Source organism: Grammomys surdaster, unplaced genomic scaffold (genome assembly GCF_004785775.1).
Source record: "Grammomys surdaster isolate TR1022 unplaced genomic scaffold, NIH_TR_1.0 123045, whole genome shotgun sequence".
NCBI classification, from domain to species: domain Eukaryota; kingdom Metazoa; phylum Chordata; class Mammalia; order Rodentia; family Muridae; genus Grammomys; species Grammomys surdaster.
Window position 1 is genome coordinate 6,669 of NW_021618397.1, and position 17,430 is coordinate 24,098.

Here is a 17,430-nt window from a genome sequence, read left to right on the forward strand (position 1 = left end):
CAACCCCAAATTGAAAGGGGTAAACAATTCATTTTTAAGCTAAATCACACAAAAGTACACTCTAAATCTTTTTGTATTTGAATGTTGACAGTGTCTTATCAACTGGTATATAGCAAGCTTGAGGCCATCTTGAAATACATGAAATCTCATCTCAGATAGCTAATGATAGATAGATAGATAGATAGATAGATAGATAGATAGATAGATAGATAGATAGACAGATCTTTTAGTCACTCCTCAGTATGTCTAGTATACATATAACATTTTTACATCTCATGGAGTTAGATTATATAATTGTTAACAGAGATAAATTCTAAAATAAAAATGAATGCTTGCTGATCAAAATCATAAGCTCAGCTATTAAGATATTTAGGAACAAATAGTTTAACAAGAAATTGCTTCCAAAGAACAATGTTTTGAAAAACATTCGCCTTTCATTTAATGTGTTTCTGTGTTATTTGGGAGAAACTGGAAACGTGCCAACATCACTGCTTTAGCAGAGAAAAGGAGAAGCCAGGCCATGGGGAGTATGGAGCAACAACTAGAGACTTTGCTCCATCCCTACTAAGTGCTTGAGGACACTGCTCACTTTGCTTGGCATTATTGTCCAGGTGGCAGAAAGCTCCAAGACAACAATCACTTACAGGAAGGAGGACACAGTGGGGTTGTGACTGAATGCAAGCTGAGAGATAAAAGCATAGCAAAACCAGAGATTGAGAAATGCCTCAGGAGGAGCATGACGAAACAGACCCTACAGTCCCATTTGCCAATAGGACTCTGAGCAGGAAACCACAAGGCTGTCTGGGGTATTGATAAACTTTACTTCCTTCCAGCTTTTAAATGCACTTCTCCAGAGCAAAGAAATATCCTGCAGTGACTGTATCTTTCCTTCTAAGCAAGCCAGCTTGCTGCATCCAGCAAGAAGAATGGGGGAAAGGTAAGAGTCTATATAGAATTTATTACCGAATCTATTGTTATATCTTTTGTGTGCTTGTATCCACATAACTCCATACTGGGGCAGCATATTCAAGTTGCCATGAGAACCATGAGAGGAAAAGATGAGAATCGTGCAACTCCCTTTTAATGAGTTTGGTGCACTTAGGCTGGACAGTGAGTAGTTAGAAGCTGCTAGCTAATATTCGTGAAACTCCGTCCTGATCTCCTTACCACCAAAGCTTTTGCTGCTAACCTGCTCAACAGATGAACTCAAATCACAGAACCTTATGCTCAGAGAATGCACACAGTGTTCCACAGACCTGAGGCAACTTCAGCGCACATCCTCCAGTGGTCTTGCCAAACAACAGAGCCCAGTCAGCTACCCCACACAAATTCAGAGCAAAAGGAATTGCCCGGCTATCTAGAGAAACAGAAAACATGCTCTGACAGCTCAGAGCCAGCAGCCCATTCAGCATCAAAGATTAGACACTGAGGGGCGGAGGAAGTCTGTCCCTGCCAAAGAAAAAGCAGTGTCTGTCCCCACAAATGCTCAACCATCAGGAAAAAAAGACATAGCTCGAGAAATTGTGAGTTCTCTGGAAGACACTAACAAAGCTACAGCAGCACTGATTTTAAAAGAGGAAGAGAAATGATAGGAAATCCAGACCAACCTAATTCTTCTTAAAACGGTCAGTAAAGTTCAAGGATATGAAGACGAGAAATTAATTAGGGTATGGGAGAAACATAGCAGCTGAATAAGCAACCATCTCCTCATTAAGACACAAATTTGAACAGCTATCTTTTTCATCAGGATATATTAACCATACAAAATAATTGATTTTGCTAATGACGTTTCAGATGTAATCGCAGTACCTGGATAGGATTCATACCGTCACCTCCCTCCCTCTCTCTCCTCCCTCCTCTTGCTCTTCTCCACCATCTTCTGAAGAATCCCAAATTGTACTTTCATGTAGGGTTTTTTTTTTCAGTTCTCCAAAGCCCCCAATCTTCCTCAATCTGAAATAATTTCATTGGTCACACACTTGTGTGTATAGGTTAAAAGTAGAAATAAGCTATCTTCCTTGGTCACACTCCCCCACACACACACTTTATTGAGTCGGAGTCTCTCGCTAAACCCAGAGCTAGTCAATTCCAGCTAGCCTGGCTTGCCAGCTCGCTGTGGGGAACCCCTGTGTCTTAGTTATGGTGACTATTTCTGTGAGGAAACCATGACCAAAGGCAACTTGGATGGGGAAGGACACCTGGGGTAGGAAATGGTTTATTTTGCTCACAGTTCCACAGTTCCATATAAGAGTTCATCATCAGAAACAGCGGGGCAGGGACTCAAGCAGGTCAGAGACCTGGAGGCAGGAGCTGACGCAAAGGTCACAGAGGGATGCTACTTACTGCCTGGCTTCTCATGGATTGCTCAGCCTGCTTTCTTGTGGAACCCAGGGCCACCAGCCCAGGGATGGTGCGACAGCAATGAGCCAGGCCCACCCCCATTAGTCAGTCATTAATTAAGAAAATGCCCTACAACTGGATCTTATAGATTTTTGAGGTTCCCTCCTTGCAGATAGCTCTAGCTTGTATCAAGTTGACATAAAATTAGACAACATAGCTTGTTTCTGCCTCCCAAGTGCTTGGATTATAGGGGGCTGACGTAGCTACTCAGCTTAGAAGTAGGTTCTGGAGCTCTGAACTCCACTCCTCATGTTTACACAAGTGCACTACCCACTGAACCCAAGCTCTTGATCTGGGCCATATCACCAGCCCCTCATTATTTTCTTCATAGCTGAATAAAACTGTCATGTGTTTGTGCCCGTGTGTGTTATATGTGTGTGTGTGTGTGTGTGTGTTTCCTTTATCCATACATTCTTTTATGTGCATATAAGTTGATTCAATAATTTGACTATTGTGAATAAGACCACAATAAACTATAATAGTTATAATATAGCTATAACTATAATATATATTATATATATAATATAGTTATAACTACAATAGTATAATTGTCTCTATTGTATACTGACTTTGATTTCTTGAGCTATACACCCAAAAGCAGCCTACATGAAGCCTATGGCAATTTTAGCTCTACTTCTTGAACAATAGCCATACTGACTACCTTACTGGCTGCAGTAACTTGCATTCCCTCCAGTAGTCAAGGGATCCGTTTTCATTGTGTCCTCACCAGCATCTGTTGTTTATTGCTCATTTTGCTCTGGGCTGATCATTTTAATTGATCTTGTGCAGCATGAGAGATGGGGTGGGAGTTTCAATCTTCTACCTGTGCATTTCCTGTTTAATAGCATTGTTTCCTGAAGAGGCTATCTTACCTTTGTTGAGGGTCAGATAGAAGTAGCTGTGTGGTCTTAAAGCTGCATCCTCTAATCTATGACACTGGTCTCCATTTTCCATTTCTTGTGCTGGTATCCCTCTTGGGTCATTGGTACAGGACAGTATTATGATTGGAAACCAGACATTGTGATGCTTCCAGCACTGTTCTTGCTCAGGATTGCTGTGGTCTTTTGTGGCCTTTTGTCCTTCTGTATGAATTTTAGGGTTTTTATTTCTATTTGTGCAAGAATGTAATTGGACTTTTGTGGAGACGCCTCTGAATCCATTTTCACATTACTGATAGAGACAATAGACAGATATGGGTCTTCCAACGCTTTAACTGTGTTCTTCAATTTCTTTCCTCTGAGCCTTACTATTTCACTGTTTTGTTCTTTCTGACACTGGTTATACTTACTCCTAGGAATTTCCTGGGATACTGACTATGACTATTACCCTGATTTTTTCAATATATATTTCCTGTGATGGTTTGTATACGCTTGGCCCAAGGGGTGGTACTATTAGGAGGTGTAGCCTTGTTGGAGGGAGTGTGCCACTATGGGTGTGGGTTTTAAGACCCTCATCTTAGCTGTCTGGAGGCCAGTATTCTCCTAGAGGCCTTCAGATGAAGATTAGGATGCTTCCAGGCTCTTGCCTTGATGATACTGGACTGAATCTGTAAGCCAGTCCCAATTAAATGTCCTAATAAGAGTTGCCTTGGTCATGGTGTCTGTTCACAGCAGTAAAACCCTAACTAAGACATTTCCTATTGATATGTAAGAAAACTACTACATTTTTTAATACTGCCTGGAAATGTATCCATTTCTTCTAGATTTTTCCAATTTACTAGATAACAACTCTTCAAAATATTCCCTAGTAATCCTCTATCACAATGCCCCCCCTTTAATCTCTAATTTTATTTGGTCTTATCTCTGTCACTTTAGGTTTGTTTAACTGCTGGTACTAATGCTGCTTTAGCCTCTCAGAGAACCAGTTCATTTTATTGGTTCAGTATATTGTTCCTTTAGTGTCCACTTCATTGACCTTTGCCCTGACCTTTATTGCCTCTGTCTATCAACTAGGGCTTGTCTTGTTCTTGGTTTTCTAAGATTTTGGAAGTACATCCTTAAGTTGTTTTAATTTGCTCTGATTTTTTTTTTTAACAAAAACACTCCAAGCTACAAACTACCACTTAACACTGTCTTCGCTGTATGTAAAATTACGTTAAGTTCTGTTTTGATTTTCACGTGATTCTAGGATCTTTTTCAAAATAGAAAGTTTTGTTATTTATTTTTTGATAATATTTTTATATTTGAGATTATGATGTAATTACATTTCTTCCTTTTTTTTCTCTCTCCAAACCCTCCCACCTACCCCTCCCCACCTTCTCTTTTTTCCTTAATTGTTATTTTATGAACGTATTTATCTATGTGTATAGGATATACATATCCTATATATACATACATATATCCTATATATACATACATCATATGTGGATATATATATATATATATATATATATATGTATATATATATATATTCCTAAGAAAAGTTTTTTTAAGTTTTCATAGTTTCTTTGCTATTGGTTTCTTGATCAATTCTATTATGATTTATTCTACTATGATCTTGTAAGATAAAAAGAAATCATTTTAATTTATTTTAAATGTTATTTATTTGTAAGTGGTTATTTAAATTTTTGAGAATTTAATACATGAGTACTATATTTACGTCATTTCTACCCCTCCTCTCCCCACTCCAACTCCTCCCATGTCTTCCTCCATGCAATCCATAACCTTTTCTTTAATTACTATTGTAATGCACATGTATGTATGTATGCATGTATGCATGCATGCACACACAAACACACACACACGTACAACATACTGAAATCATTTAGTATTGCATGATTGGATATGTGTTTAGAACTGATGACTCGGGACTGGATAATCTGCAAAGGGACTTATCCCTGAAGAAAACTGATTCTTCCCTTTTAAGAGCCATTGATTACCTGTAGCTCGTCACTGAGAGTTGCATCTTGTGAGATTTCCCCATCCACATTGGTATGTCAACTGATATTGTCATTATGAGGTCCTGCTTAAGCAATCATACCACTGAGATTTCATGGGTCACCTAAATTGTGATCTCTCTTAGAGAGATCTCCATTGTCTGTTGAGAAGAAAGTGTATTCCACAGCTATCACCTGGAATAGTCTCTAGATGTAAAGTCTCTTTGATCTACGGTATAGTGAACTCTAAAGTTTATTTGTTAGTACTTTATCAGAATAATGTGTTTACTGGTGAGAGTGGGGTACTGAGGTCAGCCACCAGTTTTCTTCCTGGACCTATCAATCATTTTATATCCAGTTATTTGCTTTACAAATTAGGTGTGCCAACATTTAATGCGTATATATTTTCAATCCTTATATTCTCTTTTTTTCAGGTTTTTATTAATATATCAACAATACATAATGGGTTTTACTGTGTCATTTTCATAATGTACATATTGTATTTGTATCAAATTCACCTCCCTTACATTCCCTCATCCCCCCCCCAAATCCTGCTGATCTCCTCCCTCTTACCAACTACTCCTCTACTGACTAGTTTTGACTTGTGTCTCCTCTGTTGGAGATGAGTATGGATGCTCCGGCCTCCTTTCCTTCATTTTCTTGGCCCTTTGTCTTTATCCTTTCACTCTTAGACTATATGTGTTTGCACTGAAGAATGCTTCCTGTAGTCAACCAGCTGTTCTATCTTGCCATTCCGTGTCTTGCTAAAGGAGAGTTAAGACTGTTTAATATTGGATTATTATTGAGGGGTATATTCTGAAGCCTGTAATTTGACGTCATTGTTTTACTGGTTGATTTTAATGTTGTCTCTTTCTCTCTCTCTCTCTCTCTCTCTCTCTCTCTCTCTCTCTCTCTCTCATTCATCTTTCAAGCTTTCTGGTTTACTTAGTGTGTTCCTCTTACTAACTTCCAACTGTTCATCTATTCCTCTTGTGAAATCCTTTCCTTCTGGGCTCTGTTGTTGGCAACTATCTTTCTTCCTTGTATGTGTAGGATCGTTTTGGAGTCCGTGGTGTTCACTTGGTGGCCATGGATTGCTTAGTTGTACCTGTCTGTGGGTTAAAGAGTATTTACCACTCTGTCACTTTCAATGAATAATATTGTCACAAATAGCAATCTTGGTTGACATGAGTGACATCCAGCACTTCCTGAGTTTCTTTTTATCAAGTGCGTGGCTGTAAGATCATGTGCATTTTAGAATTCCAGGTGTAATTTTGATGTGTTTCCCTTTGTAAGTAGGTTAAACTCTTGGATTCTTGGGTTTGATCTCTTAACTGTGGCCAAGACCTCTCAAAAGTTGTCTGGAGACAGGATTTCTCTGTGTAGCCCTGGCTGTCCTGGAACTCACTCGGGAGACCAGGCTGGCCTTGAACTCAGAAATCCGCCTGCCTCTGCCTCCCAAGTGCTGGGATTAAAGGCGTGTGCCACCACTGCCTGGCAGTGTTGCTGTTCTTGTTGTTGTTGTTGTTGTTGTTGTTGCTGTTGTTGCTGCTGCTGCAGCTTTAGTTTTGTTTTGTTAAGACAGGGTCTCACTGTGTAGCCCTGGCTGACCTAGAACTTGCTTTGAAGACCAAGCTGGGTTTGAACTAACAGAGATCCACCTGCCTCTGCCTCCTCAGTTTGTTCAAATATGCCTTGAGGTTGTTCATAGTCTTTAACACTAGGCTTTTGAATTATTTATCTGGCATTTCAGCCATTTTGGCATAGTTATGTTCCATTATTGAGGACTTATGGGTTCTTTACTATATCACACCACCTTACTTTCCATATCCCTTGCATTTGTACCCTGAAACTTGAACTCCAGAATTTAGGCTGTAGCTGCCCCTTTGTGCTTGGCTTTATTACCTCTTTAGCAATTAGCACTTTCTGCCCAAGTAGATCCAGGACCAAGATAACAATCAACTTCCTAGATCCACATTGCTTCTCAGACTAGACATTCACATCCAATGGAGGTGCAAGGTACATTTTGGGTGTGGCTATACAAAAATGTTTGATGTTGTCTCCCAAGCCAAAAGGGATGACTTTCCAACCTCTCCTAATAATAATCCACCTCCTTGGCAATAATGAGCAAGCTAAGAAATGCTGGGGACCCTTTCCCCAGTACATACTTCTGAGATGCAGAGAACCCCCGGCTCTCTCTCTCTCTCTCTCTCTCTCTCTCTCTCTCTCTCTCTCTCTCTCTCTCTCTCTGAGACAGGGTTTCTCTGTGTAATCGTAATTGTCCTGGAACTCACTCTGTAGACCACGTTGGCCTGGAACTCACAGAGTTCCTCTGCCTCCTGAGTGTTGGGATCAAAGGCGGCGGCACCCCCACCGGGGTACAGATGCAGTCTCAAACCTTGCTTTTGCAGAGAAACAGTTTATGGAACTTTTCTCTTTTGATTGCAGCTCTACTCAGGTGGAGAGAATTGTGTCCCACCTCCTATGCCTTTGTTTATCATTCTATGTTAGGGTCTATCGTTCCTTCTGTAAATCTAAAGTTCAGTGTCCTGGGGTTTTCCTTGTTTTGGTCTACTGTGTAGAGTTATTCTGCCTGCCTCTCCATAAGACTGGCTTCTCCTGGCAGCCTTGCAGTCGATCAGTGGACATGCAGGAAGGTCCCAGATAATTCTATATCTTCCCCCATCAGTCCTCAATGTGGAACACCTATTCATTCACCACAGCATCTTCACGGGAGCTGAGAGAACTAGGCATGAGACTAGAATACCTGGTTTTAGTCATTTTTAAAGACACCTTAGAAGCAGAAAGGGAAAAGTTGCCAATATTATCTCTCCCCACACTCTGCATAGTATAAGAAGATCCCTGGTACTTCAAAAAAGTAAACTAAATCCAGACCTTAGATTTTAAAATCTTGTATTAGGTGTTTTATTATGACACCTAGTGCCAGTCAGAACCACACATCCCCTTCCCCTAAGCAAGTGGCCAAGCACTGAGCTCTAGAACTGCACTACCCCAGGACTAATGGCTGTCTCCCCCATCTCTGCTCCACCTCGTCATGACTGAAGGCTACACCCACTGGGAGATAAGGCAGGAAACTCAACATATGTCTTAGCCTTATCAGAATATCAGACCCACTACAGTGAGATCCAACACTAGACAGAGCTAAAACACCTCATCCACCGGCCAGCGTTTTCATACTTGATTCTCTAACCCCGCCCTGGCATGCCACAGAGACTGTCAGATTTGGGTTTCACTTGCAGCAGCAGCAGCAGCCTTAGTCCAGGCTTTGGTGGACCCCAGAGATAATGCAGGTTCCTTCATCCATTAGCTCTCTGGTGTAGCTGACTTCAGCATATCCCACCATCCAACTCCCAACCTCAGACTAAAGTCCCAGCCACTGACTTAAGACAGTGTGAGACTCTGGTGCTGGCCAGAGTCAGATAGATGTCTCCCACCTATGCCTGACAAGGCCATACTCCCCTACATACACAGCTGGAGCCATGGCTCCCTCCCTAAGTGCTCCCAGGCTGGCGGTTTAGACCCTGGGAGCTCTGGTTGGTTGGTATTGTTGCTCTCCCCATGGGGCCGCAAACCCTTTAAGCTCCTTCAGTCTTCTCTCTAACTCCTCCGTTGGCAACCCCATGATCAGTTCAATGGTTAGCTGTGAGCATCCACCTCTGTATATGTCAGAAGATTCTTGCAGACCTCTAAGGAGACAGCTATATCAGGCTCCTGTCAGCCTGCACTTCCTGTCATTCACATCAAAGGCAAACTTCCCTTTTCGGTTGTCCTCTAGTGCCTTTTAACGCCACCTGTAAACCTAGGACAAATCTGGGCCTGGAGCGCTCTCTAGTGGTGTAATAGTAGCAACACACCCAACAGCAAGATCACCACAAACCTGGGTGCACAAAGTCAGACTGTGAGCACTAAATTGATAACCCATAGCTTTAATACGCAGATTGTATGCTTGCCCACATGCTCAAAAGATTTCAAGGAGGCCTGAGGGTAGTATGTGTATTTAGCACACACAAGCCTCAGCTTCAGTCCTCAGCACTAGAAAATAAGAGATCATGACCTTTGCTAATGAACAAAATAAAGGGATGGAAGTTCTGGGAAGATTATTCTGTTGGTAAAGTGCTTTCTGCACAAGCATGAGGCCCAGAATTCAAATACCTGGTATCTCACATAAAAGCCAGGCATGGCACATACCAGTGAAGAAAGCAGAGACAGAAGGGTCCTTGGGGGTTTACGGGCCAATTAGTCTGAGTAAATTAGTGAGCTGTAGGCTCAGTGAGATGCTCTGCCTTAAAACTAAGTGATCGGAATTGTCATCCTGTAGCCACGAGCAGGCTCTTGGTGCTAAGTATGGAGAAAAGTGCCTCTACAACTATTGTGCCTACAAGAGGAAGCCTCCCTCTGGGTTCAAGCCATTAACCCCGCCTGCCACTCGTTTGTCACCCACCCATCAGAATTCCCTATTTCCCCCACCTCAGGCAACTCTGCCCACCTCAACTCTTGCCCCTGGAGCCGGCCCAGTTCAAGGGGTGGGTCCTGCCCCAACCCCTCACTCACTTCCAGAACCTGGATCACAGCAACAAACATTTGCGGTTCCCCGACCACCACATCAGCCCCTGCAAATGCCAAAGATGATGCCTGAAAGCCAATATCCATCAGAACAGAGATTTCAGCGACAGCTGTCTGAGCCCAGCCATCCCTTCCCTCCTCAGTCAGGAGTTCCTGGAGATAATCACCCCAGCTATCACCGGCAGATGTCAGAGCCCATTGTCCCCGCAGCTCCGCCACCCCTTCAGGGATTCAAGCAGGAATACCATGACCCACTCTATGAACATGGGGTCCCTGGGATGCCTGGTCCCCCAGCACATGGGTTCCAGTCACCCATGGGAATCAAGCAGGAGCCCCGAGATTACTGTGCTGACTCAGAAGTGCCTAACTGCCAGTCATCCTACATGAGAGGCGGGTATTTCTCCAGCAACCATGAAGGATTCCCATATGAAAAGGACCCCAGACTATACTTTGATGACACTTGTGTGGTGCCCGAAAGACTGGAAGGCAAAGTCAAGCAAGAGCCCACCATGTACCGAGAGGGACCCCCTTATCAGAGGCGGGGATCTCTGCAGCTACGGCTCGAGATCCTCGTCACCCTTCTGGATGACCCAGCCAACGCCCACTTCATCACCCGGACTGGCCGAGGCATGGAGTTTAAACTCATCGAAGAGGTTGCTTGGCGTTGGGGTATTCAGAAGAATCGACCAGCCATGAACTATGACAAGCTGAGCCGTTCTCTCCGCTATTACTATGAAAAAGGCATCATGCAGAAGTTGGCTGGGGAACGGTACGTCTACAAATTTGTCTGAGACCCGGATGCACTTTTCTCCATGGCCTTCCCGGACAATCAGCGCCCGTTCCTGAAGGCAGAGTCAGAATGCCCCCTCAATGAGGAGGACACCCTGCCACTGACTCACTTTGAAGACAACCCTGCTTACCTCCTGGTCATGGATCGCTGCAGCAGCCTCCCCTATGCTGAAGGCTTCGCTTACTAAGTTTCTCAGTGGCTGAATAGCCAAACCCTAGAGCCAGCAGTCCTCATTCAGGCAAACAAGGGCAGTGGTTTTGTTTGTGTTCTTGGCTGTTCCTAAAGCTTGCCCTTTGAGTATTATCAGGAAAACCCACGCTGTCTCTGGATTTGACACCCTTAAAGACAAATACCTTGGCTAGGGAGTGGGAACAGGGAGAGGCAAAAAAAAAAAACACCACATGACTGGCGATTCTGATTCAATTCCTGGGGAGACATGGAAGTAGATCCTCCTTGCCATCATGGCCAGTATGTGCAGAGCAGTATAGCAGTGTGTTCAGGTTAGCGCCCATGAAAGGGGACCGAGTGTATGACAATCTTCATTGATCACAGACTACTAAAGCCTTCCCACAGGAGGCTTTGACTTGCACAATTCTTTGGAAAGAAACTGCACACCCATAGGCACACCCATAAGGCTGGGTTGGGGAGGCTCAGACTATTGCGGCTTGAAATTTGCAAAACTCTTGTAGCTCATTCTGGAATCTTTCCCCTGTAGTCCAGAACTAGGGAGGCCAAGAGAGCTGTTACTCACTCCATGGTTCTCAGACCTCTTCTCCTCTTGGACCTTTCAGCAGAGCGGTCACCATAAGTGAACCAAGTCCCCTTCCTCCCAGTCACATGGCTGAGCGCAGGTGGCTTATTTTAGAAACATGATGAACATGACAGTATTTTGTTTTGCTTTGATTTGGGGGGGAACATTTTGCTTTTGGTGGTTGTTTTGGGGGGAAAACAGTTTATATAAACTGATTTTTGTAGTTTTGGTATTTAAAGAAAAAAAACAAAAAACAAAACCCTTTTTGGTACCTGCAGTGCATCCCTCAGGTGGGGTGGTGCCCACATCAGAAGACTGCAGGCTGAGAGAGGCTTTGCTGGGGCTTCTCCTTCACCATTTAGAAGTCTGTTTGGTGCTTTCTGCACCAAACAACTTGTTGAGACGGTTAACCTGATTTGTACATTTTTGAAGTGTGCAAGGCAGCCTGGACACAGCTTGCAGTTTCACGTGTACAGCTCGCCGTGCTCACTAACTCTCCTTCTCTGGGAAGCAGATGTACATACTCCATACATGTCATGTCCGTTAACAACTGGTCACCTGGTAGAAACCCAGGCATCTACCTTGCTTTCCTTTTTCTTTCAGTTTTGGACTTTCAACCCTGCACAATGGTTCCCTGGGGTCTGAGACTTACCTGTCACTTACAGGTAAAACAGTGCTAGCTAGAGTTCTGGTCCTGCTACTTTTTTTTTTATTCCGATTGCAGTATTATATTGGGAATTTTCTGAACAACCAAACTAAAGCTGTAAAAGTTGGGTAACTGGGTTTGGAGTGGTGGGAAAGTCAGCAGGAAGCAGCAATGCCTTGCTGCCTGATGCCTAGTTGGCAGGAGTTTGCTGTCCTTGACACTCCACACGTTGTGTTCCTCACAAGTGGACACAGCTGACTGAGGTGGGACATTCTTTGCTGTCCCACAAGTGAGGCACTCCACAGCCTTCTCGTGACTTGTGAAGAGGCTCGTGGGGATGAGGGTCCTCTTTAGAACTATGAGGATCTAAGGTTTTCCTCTTGAAAGCTCATGAGCCCACAGAGGCATCAAGCCTGAAGCTTGGGCCTCAATTAGCATTGTGTTCTAATGAAAGGACTCTTTGATAAGCATATTTATAGCTTTCTAATCGACACACGGTCCATACATAGATGCCTATTTTACCCCAGCTGGCTAAAGATTTATTTGTTGTAAATGCTGTATAGATTTTGGGGTTCTTTTTTGGTTTGTTTGTTTGTTTGTTTGTTTTTCCTCTCATACTGTTTTGGGGGGGTTGTTTTAGTTTTATTTAATGAATCTATGCTGTTTTGGGGGGGTTGAAAAGAATTCTCTGTAGCTTGAGCTGCCCCTCCCCTGTTGTAATGGCACAGCCTGTGCCATCGAGGGACGCCGGACAGTAGCGCCACTTTGCATTCCCACATGGACTCATGTACCTCCCACAGAGCCGACCCTGTCAAGGTGTGGGGCTTCTTTCATGCATTTGCTTCTTTTCCAGAGTGTGGAAAGTGTACAGTGCAGAAAGGCTTTAGCCTGCCAGTCGATTTGAACTACTTCCCCCTGAACAGGGCTGTGTACATCCTGCCAAGCTGCGTTATATTCTGTACTGTGTACAATAAAGAAGATTGCTTTCCTTTAAAAAAAAAAAAAAACTAAGTTATCAAGCAATTGAGAAAAACAACAATGGACATCAATCTCTGCCCTACCCCCATGCATACACACATACATACATACATACATACATACATACACACACACACACACACATTGCCACAGGTACACACAAAAACCCAACCTCAAGTACAACCATCCAAATCAATGCGAAAATGGCATTTCTTAAAATTCATTCCTTTCAAAATAACAAAAATGAAACTGAATGGATATGTCCAAAAGGAGCATGTCTCAATATAATAAACACCACACTCACTGAGGCACAGCTGATGTCATAGGAAAAGCTGAAAGGCTTTTTTCTAAGATATCAAATAAAACACGAAAAGTCAAGCATGCTCTTACTATATTATTCAACATAGTCCTTGTCTTAGTTAGGGTTTTCCTGCTGTGAATAGACACCATGACCAAGGCAACACTGGGGCTGGCTTACAGGTTCAGAGGTTCAGTCCATTATCATCAAGGCAGGAGCATGGCAGCATCCAGGCAGGCATGGTGCAGGAGGAGCTGAGAGTTCTACATCTGCATCTAAAGGCTCCTAGCAGAATACTGGCTTCCAGGCATCTAGGATGAGGGTCTTATAGCCCACAGGGACACACCTACTAGAAGTCCTTATTGGTGAGTTCAGGCAAGATAAAAGATTTTAAATATTAACTATTAAGAGTAACGTAGTCTAGTCCTGACTTTTTCAGATGACAATGTCTTATGTCAACAGCTCTAAGTCTACCAAAGGCCACTAGAATTAATAAACGAACTCAGCAAAGTACAAAATCAACAGATGAACCAAAAGTATCGCTATATGTTGGACTATGCAGAAAAGACAAGAGCAGCCAGTCCTCCGCCATATCATCCAAAAATGCCAAGAAAAGTATTCAACCGTGGATGGAAGCTCTTTAAAGCTGAAGGTCTGATTAAGTAAATTGGAAAGGACATTTGAAAAGTAGAAAGGCAACCTAGATTAGAAGAATCCGTGTTGTTTAAATGTCTGTGCTAGGGATTGGATCCAGCTCAGTGTTAAGGCACGTGCCTAAATATCCATACTACCCAAAAACATCTGAAAAACTCAGTGGCATCTTTACTAGGGTGTAGGGAATTACGAGTTATCAAGATACCTACTGAATGCACAGCAGGAGAGAGTGCTCAGCTGTTAAGAGTGCACACTGTTCTGGCAGAGGACTCAAGTCAAGCAGCTGAAAAAATGACTGTAACTCCAGAGTCAGGTGATCCAACACACTGTCCTGGCCGCAATGAGACACTACACGCATGTGCATATACTCCACATAGACACACATGTATATACAGAATTTAAAATAATTTTTTAAAAGATAGAAGACAAGGTGTGGTGACACATAGTACAATCACACTTTGGGAGACTGAGATAGAAAGATGAGCTCATGGCCAATCTCCTCCCCCCGAAAAGTGCCAGAAAGCATATTAAATAAATGATGAGTAAAAAGTCCTCTGCTCAGGAAAATAGGAAATATCAATGTACAGAAAGTACAAAAGTCTCCAGTGATTTCAACACAAGGAAGGGATTGCCAAAACACGATGATAAACCCATCAACAAAGAAAAAAATTCAGAGGTTTTTTAAAGGCATTGTAAATAAAGAAATCCCAATAAAACCATCAGTGAACTTCTTGGCATAAACTCTACAGGCCGGAATACAACATAAAACATTTAAACTACTGTAGTAAAAAAATAATTGGCGAGCAAGAATACCATGCCAAGCATATCTGTCACTCATAAGTGATGTGGAAACAGAAAACTTCTCTGGATAAATAAGACAAACATAGTCCATGACCTCTTGGCTAACTTTACAGGAACTGCTAAAGGGGAGTTCTTTAAACTAAAATAACAGGCTGTTATTAACCATATAAGACTTACAAAAACACAAACTATAGAGCCCAGCTATTAAAACAACATAGATCGTGGAAGTTGCTGCTCCTCAGTGGCAATTTGACTGAACTTCCTGGGAGATGCATCTGTGGGCGTGTCTGTGAGAACACCTCCAGAGCGGTTTAAATATGGAGGGAAGACTCACCCTGAATGCGGGTAACATCACCAGTTGTTTGAATGAGATCTGAGGCTGGACTAACAGAAAAGAAAGAATAGAGCCCTCCTCTCTCTTCTTCCTGACTTAAGACCCTGTAACAAGCCACCTCATGCTCCCAACACCACTCCTTCCTGGCCATGGCATCCCCTAAAACCAAGAGCTCAAATAAACACTTCTGTGTTTGAACTGCTTTTCTCAAGTGCTTCTGTCACAGCAGAGATAAAAGTAACTAACCTAGGAATCAACACTGAAAATAACCAAGAACTAAAACTTTTCTGTTAAATTTTCTAAACCCAATGCACAAGTGAAAAGACAAAATCATCTTGGCTACATTAGTTTCTTTTCAAAGCTGTGACTAGTACCTGAGGTAACATTCTAAGTGGAAGATGTATCAATTTTGGCTCATAATTTCAAAGGATTCAGCCGGAGGTTGCTTGGCTCTGTTTCTGGTCATACTGTGATCAGAATGAACATCATGCTGGTGGAACTCATATGACAGGGGTACTTCAAATGTTGGTGTGTAATAAGCAAGGTGGAACATACAGAGAGGCTGCTAGAGAAAGCTGTGACCCCAAGGAACACACTGCCACTGACCTATTTTATCCAAGTAGGCCCCAACTCCCAGCAACAGAACCATCATATGGAGTCCACCAATGGTTTAATATATTTATTGTGTCCATTCTCATCAGCTCATCTCTGGAGGTGACCTTACATACATATCGAGAGATATGCTTCATGGATCTCTCACGTGTCTCTTAACCTAATCAAATTTACAGTCAAGACTGACTGTAACAAAGTCTACCCCTTCCTAACCCCAAAACATCACTTTAAGCCACAATGTTTTACTGCTGATCCTCGGATGGCTTCTGTCTCTCTCACAACGAAAAATACGCCCAGTCCTCTACCCAGTCCAACTGCAAAAGTCCCCAAAATTTTAGCAGATCCAACATTATAAATTTAGACTCTCTTGAGACTCAAGATGCACTTTCAGCCATGAACACCTATAAAAATTATATAATCCCATCAAACTGTGACACAGAGTAAACTTCACTATCCCAATGTGGATAAATGGAGGAATCCAGAGAAAGGATCCTAATCACAGCAAAAACAAAACCCAGCAGGAAGCACACTGTGGCTCCACGTCCAATATCTAGGGCATATAGTATCATGATCTAAGCGCCAACAGGCTTGGACAGCTAAGCTCCTAGAGTCTTACTGTTTGTGGCTCTCTCTGAAGCTGGTTCCTCTTGGTATCTGTGCCTTTCCTCTGCAGAATTCTTTATCTGTGGCATCTCCAACATCCTGGGATTGCCATTGCAGTTTAGTGTTTACCTGGAAGGTTCACATATCATTCTTGGGGGATTCCCTGTAAAGAACACCACCCTGCTACACACTGCCAGACTTTCTAGCTTTCCTTTGGAATTTCAATGAAAAATTCCACGATCCAGTAACTTTTGTATTCTGGATGCACTACAAGAACAGTGGCTATATCTAATACCAACTCAAGCAGTATCTGGACTCCCAAGGGTCATGACTTCAACAGCCTCTGAGAACCTCAGCAAATGAATCTGAGAAAGTGTTTCCACTGATTTAAGAATTTCCTGGGGCCCAATTTGTCTCACAGGAAAGTCTTTCAAATTAGTGTACTAGTTTACACCCTTGAACATGCAATGGATAGAGTCTGGCCAAAGAATCTTGAAATGCCCTCAGGAATATTTCTATTTATTGCCTTAATGTTTCTTGTTTGGTTGGTTTGGTTAGGTTAGGTTAGGTTAGGTTAGGTTAGGTTAGGTTAGGTTTCATTAGGCTTGGTTTCATTTAGTTTAGTTTGGTTTTTTGTCAACTCAATGCAAACCTAAACAAACCAAGAGAGAATTGAGAAAATGTCTCCATCAGATTGGGTGGCAGGCAAGTCTGTAGGCATTTTCTTGACTAATGACGATGTAGAAGGGCCACACACACTGTGGGCTGAGCAGTCCCTGAGTATCGAACTAGTTAATTGTGGTGCCCCATGTGATGTAGAGCACCATGGTGGAATTCAGTAGTGATTTTCAGCGCCATGTTGGTGTGTATAGTGTTGAAGAGTGTAGTTATCTATAGCATCATGTTAAGAGTGTGTAGTGATGCACGCATCATGGTGGGATTGTGTAGAGGGGTAGAGAGTCATGTTAATGTGTGAAGTGTTGGAGAGCCTCACAACGAGAGTGTGTTGTGATGATTACCACCATGGAAGGAGTGTGTAGTGATGCAGGCATCATGGGAAGAGTGTGTAGTGATGCAGGCATCATGGGGAGAGTGTGTAGTGAT

At 42.7% G+C, this 17,430-nt stretch overlaps 1 protein-coding gene and 1 pseudogene across 2 annotated transcripts in view; both read left to right on the plus strand.

The window, feature by feature from the left end:
* The first annotated feature begins 879 nt into the window (after positions 1 to 879).
* The window catches only part of LOC114636231 (mas-related G-protein coupled receptor member A), a 19,608-nt gene continuing 3,057 nt past the window's right edge, over positions 880 to 17,430 (plus strand). Inside the window, exons 1-2 of one of the 2 annotated variants that reach the window (XM_028784437.1) lie at positions 880 to 937; positions 2,523 to 2,525. In XM_028784437.1, the coding sequence (XP_028640270.1) occupies positions 927 to 937; positions 2,523 to 2,525 (14 nt within the window). In that variant the 5' untranslated portion in view covers positions 880 to 926. The remainder of the gene's footprint in view (positions 938 to 2,522; positions 2,526 to 17,430) is intronic. The other variant, XM_028784436.1, reaches the window with a different exon arrangement.
* Positions 9,601 to 10,836, plus strand: LOC114636232 (annotated as a pseudogene).